The sequence below is a fragment of the Scyliorhinus torazame genome, chromosome 14, assembly GCF_047496885.1.
Source record: "Scyliorhinus torazame isolate Kashiwa2021f chromosome 14, sScyTor2.1, whole genome shotgun sequence".
NCBI classification, from domain to species: domain Eukaryota; kingdom Metazoa; phylum Chordata; class Chondrichthyes; order Carcharhiniformes; family Scyliorhinidae; genus Scyliorhinus; species Scyliorhinus torazame.
The window spans coordinates 214,557,335-214,563,334 of NC_092720.1; the positions used below are offsets into that span (position 1 = coordinate 214,557,335).

Here is a 6,000-nt window from a genome sequence, read left to right on the forward strand (position 1 = left end):
CTTTGTCCTTTTAAATGTCAAATACCATTGGATGTTCAAGTCCCAGTCATGGCCACCATATAATTTGTGTTATCATTTGGTTCATCTTGTTATGATTGATGTGTGCATTTGGATAAAGAGCCTTTCATTCTTTTTGCCATTTTCCCCTCTGACCTTTGCCTGAATTCTCTGATCATTGCGATTCACATTTCCCGCCGGCAGCCCACCCCAGTTTCCTGGCGTCATGGGGTGATTACAATGAGAAATCCCATTGACAAGCGACGGGAAGATCAAATTTCACCGCCAGCGTACGGGGCATGGCCATGCAACACGCGGCTGTGGGACTGGAGAATCCCGTCCCTTATTTTTCCCAACCCTGACTCCATGATTGTACCCGATTTCCCTTCCTGTCACATCAGGTTTTCATTATCAGTTTCGCTACCTGCATTATTGCTTAGTTCTTTCCCTTTAACTTAACGCCACAACATCCCACTCTTTAGTTTAAAATGCTCTCTACAGTCCTAGTTCTACAATTTGCCAGGACACAGGTCTGAGTGCCGTCCAGGTGAATCTGTCTCAATGGTGCAGCTTCCTCTATCCCCAGCACTGGGGCCGGTGTCCAATGACTCAAAACTTTATTTCATCTGTTCTGTTCTGTAAAATATTTCCATGCCTGGGGAATTCGCTGGAGTCATTTCTAGATCATTCCTATCCAATACGTATATATACACACACACACACACACACACACACACACACACACACACACACACACACACACACACAGTATACAGACAGACACACACTCACACTGTACAGACACATTCACACTGTACAGACACACACACTCTGTACAGACACATTCACTCTGTACAGACACACTATACATACACAGCTACACCCAGTCCTACAGAGTGAGGTTCCTCAATGCTTTGTAGGTTTGTCAAAACCTAGCTATTGTAAAACGCCTTGATGCATTAAACTGTCAACAGAATTTAATTTTACTTTGAGGCTCCAGTTCCAGCTTTTGTTCATTTTCTTATTTCTCTCCCACAGAATGTCATGGAGCTGAAGAGGGTGAGTGTGATATTTTCAGAAGTAGTGACCTCTCTCTCTGTGGAAGTCCCAGTGTTTTCTGCTGTTGTCAGATTCCTGTTTCCTCCCCTTAGGGCGGTTCTATCTCATGCTGAGGAATAAGAAATTAAATCAGAAATGGTGATCATTGAGAGAACCTTTCCTGATCCGAGTGAGTCTCTCTCCCCTGTCCCCCAGCTTCTCTCTGCCCCATTCTTGGACCTGCTCGCAGTGGCTTTCTGGACCCCCCTCCCCCACCCCATCCCCCAGCTCCTCTCTGCCACCTCCAGCCCCTTGTATGCACCCCCACCCCCCAATTGCTCTCTGCTGCCCTTGGACTGCTCCTGTGTGTCTCAGACACCCAGCCAGTGGTTCTCTGCACCCTCAGATGGAGCCCCCCATCACTCTCTCTCTGCCTGCCTTGCCCCCCCCCCCCCCCGCCGCCCGGTGTCTCTCTCCCCCTCGGACACACTAATAGTTCTCTGCCACAATCCCTGCAGCCCCCAGTGGATCTCTGACTCCAGATCCTCCAGTGGCTTTCGATCCTACAGCATCACCCTGCTCCTGCCCACTTGACTCCACCCCTAGCAGTAGTCTGCACCCCCCCCCCCCCCCCCCACCGCTGTCTGACTTCACACCAGCTCTGTACTCCCACAGACAGAACCCAACAGACCCTCTACACTGCCCCCTCGCCCCTCTAGCCCAGCAGCTCTCTGTCCCCCTCGAACAGCCATCCCACGCACCACCCAGCGGCTTTCCCCCCCCCTCTCCTCAGATCACCCCAATGGCTCCCTATCCCCTTGGATGCCCCACACCTGGACACCCCCCCCCCCCCCCCCCCCCAAACAGCGGCTCTAGGCTCTACCCCATTTCAGCTGCTCTGTCTCAAACCCCTCACCCACTGGCTCTCTCCCCCACCTCAAGACACCCCCAACCCCCCCCCCCGCCCCCCCCCGGTTTCTGCCCCCACCTCTGACCCCTCCCAAGGGGTTTTCTTCTCCCCTCCCCTGCGCAGTGGCTCTCTGCCTCTCAACCTTTGCGGCGGGAGTCCGCTCCTCTCCAATTCACCCCACATTCCTCAATGATCCAGTGACTCTCTAATTCTCTGGTTTTTTTCTCCAGTCTCTGTGACCCTGGATGTGGAAACAGCGAATCCCCGGCTCGAGGTGTCTGAGGATCTGAAGCTTTTGAGATGGACCCGGACCAAGAGGCATCTCCCTGACACCAAGAAGAGGTTTATGGACAGTCCCTGTGTGCTGGGATCAGAGGGATTCCCATCGGGGAGACATTACTGGGAGGTGGAGGTGACGGGGAATCAGGTCTGGAGACTGGGAGTAGCCACAGAGTCTGTGGAAAGGAAGACCGGGGTCAGTCTGAGCCCAGAGACTGGATTCTGGACCATTGGGAAAGCTGGGAGCCAGTTTTGTATAGATTCCTCTCACCCAATCCCCTTCCATGTCGGTCAGATCCCCGGGAAGGTGGGAGTTTATCTCAGTTATGAGTCTGGGACTGTTTCATTTTTCGGTGCGGACACCAAGTCCCATCTCCACACCTTCACCGGGAATAACTTCACTGAGAAACTTTATCCTTTCTTCTTTACTTCGGATTTAAAGAATTGCCTGAAAATCTGCTCGAGATCTAGAAAAGAGGCAGGGCCTTGCGGTTCTCCCTGACGTTATAATGACTTGACCTTGTGATTAGGGTCACAAGCAGAGGTCCTGGGTTAATAGAAACATGGAATATAACAGCAGGAGGAGGCCATTCGACCCTTCAAACCTGCTCCGCCATTCATTATGATCATGGCTGATCATTCAACTCAGTAACCTATTCCCGCCTTCCCCCAGATCCTTTGATCCCTTTAACCCCAAATGCTATATCTAACTGCTTCTTGAAAATATACAATATTTTGGCCTCAACTGGTTCCTGTGGTAGCGAATTCGACAGCGCACTCTTTGGGTGAACAGATTTCCTGTCACCTCTGTCCTAAATGGTTTACCCCGTATCCTTGAACTATGACCCCTGCTTCTTTACACCCTCCACCATTGGGAACATCCATCCTGCATCAGCTCCGTCTCATCCTGTTTGAATTCTATAGGTTTCTATGAGATCCCCCTCGTTCTTCTGACCTCCAGAAAATACAACCTAACCTATTCAATCTCTCCTCATAAATCAGCCCCGCCGACTTCCGGTAGCGCCCTCGAGGAAGCGGGTCGCATGTTGGATCGCTCCCGCCCGCGATGGGCAAACGGACCTTTTCCAATGGACTTTTTCGGCACCTGGCGACCTGAATCGGTGGAGGAGATGATAGGGAAGAGGCTTTCCGCCCGGGGTATGGACAGCTGGACCAGAGGTGGTCGAGTGGAGTGTCAAGGATCGAAGCGGGAGCAGCGGGGACCCCAGGCCGGGCGGCGAAGCATGGCAGACGGCAGGGAGCGGAGGCTCACTGGCCAAGAGAGCAGCAGATGGAGTTCTTCAGGAATTGCTTCGCTGAACTGAAGAGGGACACGTTGGACCCGATGAGAGCGGTAATGGACCGAATGGTCGAGACACAGGCGGTCCAAGAGAAGGCGCTCGGGAAGGCCGAGGTGAAGCTCTCCAGCCAGGCGGACACGGTAACGGAGCGCCCGCCAGAGGAGGATGCAGGCGCAGCTTGAAGAACTGGGGAACAAGAGCCAGGAGGCAGAATTTGAGGGTCGTTGGACTCCCCGAGGGCTGCGAGGGATCGGATGTGGGTGCATACGTGAAGGGTATGCTCGAGGCGCTGATGGGACCGGAGGCCTTCCCTCGACCCCTGGAGTTGATGGGGCGCATAGAGCCCCCGCAAGGAAGCCCAGGACGGACGACCGACCGAGGGTCCTGGTGGTCCGCTTTCACCGGCTTGCTGACCGGGAACATGTGCTGCGATGTGCCAAGGCGGAGAGGAGCAGCAGATGTGAGAACTGTGAGGTGCGCATCTACCAGGACTTGGGAACGGAGAGGGAGGGTGGCCCTGCATTTGGTACCTTTTGGCAGGAGATCGGGGCCTCTGATAGGGGAGGTGGGCTATGGGCTGGTTAAGGGACTTGAAAGGGCGCGCACGATGAGATACAATCAGGTTAATGGGTCCTTGGTGTGTGGGGGGGGAGGGCGGGAGACAGACCGGCGCCAAGGGCGTGGGTCAGGGGGCACTAGGGAGAGTAGGAGGAGGGGCGGGCTAGGGCCAAGTGGAGGGTTGACCTGGCAGGTTAGGTCTCGGGGGACAGGGTAGGTCGGGGGGGTGGGGGGGTGTGTGTGGCCGGGGGGGGGGGGGGTGGTGGTTAGAGCCACGTTAGTTTAGTTGAACACGTGTGGCATGGGCAAACAGAGCTGACATGGGAAGTGCCTTATTAATATGTTTATTCTTTCCCACTGTTCATTTTCACTATGTTAAGGCTCTTTGCATATGGCCTTTTTTCTCTCTGTAAATGTTACAAATTTGTTTTAAATAAAAAATCTCAAAAAAATAAATAAAGAAATCAATAAATAAATCAGTCCCGCCATTCCAGGAATCAGTCTGGTAAAACTTCTCTGCACTCTCTCCCTGGATCAAGAACATCCTTCCTCAGAGAAGTAGCCCAAAACTGCACACACTACTCCAGGTGTGGCCTCACCAAGGCCCTGTATAATTGCAACAAGACATCCCTGCTCCTGTCCTCAAATTCTATCGCAATGAAGGCCAACATACCATTTGTCCTCTTTACAGCTTGCTGTACCTGCATGCTTACCTTCAGTGACTGGTGTACTTGGACACCCAGGTCTCGTTGCACATTCCCCTCTCTTAATGTACAGATATTCGGATAATCTGTGCCTTACTGGTTTTGCTCGCAAAATCGATAACCTCCCATTTATTCACATTATACTGCATCTGCCATTCATTTTGTCACTCACTCAACTTGTCCAAATCACAGCGAAGGATCTCTGCATCCTCCTCACAGCTCACCCTCCCACCCAGCTGTGCGTCATCTGCTGCGTTGGGGGTCAGAAACCACCATTGAAAACTGGTTGTCACTAAATGTGTCAACTCATTTCCAATTTATGCACTATAAAATCCCAATCAGACTGTAAATAAAACCAATTCAAATTGTCATGATATTACGATTATGATATTACAGATTTTAAGGACAACTGTTTCTTTTTTTTATCAAGTTAGAAGTACCCGATTAATGTTTTCCAATTAAGGGGCAATTTAGCGTGGCCAATCCACCTAACCACATCTTTGGGTTGCGGGGGTGAAACCTACACAAACACGGGAAAATGTGCAAACTCCACACGGACAGTGACCCAGAGCCGGGATTGAACCTGGACCTCAGTGCCGTGAGGCAGCAGTGCGGGCCACTGCACCTCCGTGCTGCCTTAAGGACAACTATTTCAATGGACATTTCTGTTTCAACCTTTACACTGAGTATTAAAAAAACTTGTTAAAAATGAAAGACGGTGGCGACAATGGAGGAGTAGGTCGCACATTCGATAGCTCCCACCTGAAATGGACTTTTGGACCTTTTTTCCTGACTTTTTTCAGACTTTAGGGATAGATCGGTGCAGTGGACAATATTAAGAAGGATTCCCTCTCCAATGTATGGCTAATTGGACTAGAAGTGGCCGTGTGAAAAGACTCAGCCGGCAGAGTGAAGCAGTCGGAGCTGGTACCGCGGTGCAGCATGGCGGAGGGTCAGGACCAGAGAGCAGTGGCTCAGTGGTCTAAGGAGCACCAGATGAAGTTCTTTAGGGACTGTTTCGCTGAGCTGAAAAAGGAAACGCTGGACCCGATCAAGGCTGCGATCGATCAAGTGGTATTGAATCAGGCGGCCCAAGGGAAAGCGATACAAGAAATTGAGTAGAAGTTATCTGGCCAGGAGGACTATCTAACCTTGCTGGAGCACAAGATGGAGATGTTACATGAGCGCCACAAGAGAATGCAGGAGAAGCTGG

At 51.7% G+C, this 6,000-nt stretch overlaps 1 protein-coding gene across 1 annotated transcript in view; it reads left to right on the forward strand.

The window, feature by feature from the left end:
• The window catches only part of LOC140390483 (zinc-binding protein A33-like), a 44,969-nt gene extending 40,804 nt beyond the window's left edge, over window positions 1-4,165 (forward strand). The window contains exons 6-7 of the mRNA XM_072475649.1: window positions 1,036-1,056; window positions 2,176-4,165. Of these exons, the coding sequence (XP_072331750.1) occupies window positions 1,036-1,056; window positions 2,176-2,726 (572 nt within the window). The 3' untranslated portion in view covers window positions 2,727-4,165. The remainder of the gene's footprint in view (window positions 1-1,035; window positions 1,057-2,175) is intronic.
• The last annotated feature ends 1,835 nt before the right edge of the window (window positions 4,166-6,000 follow it).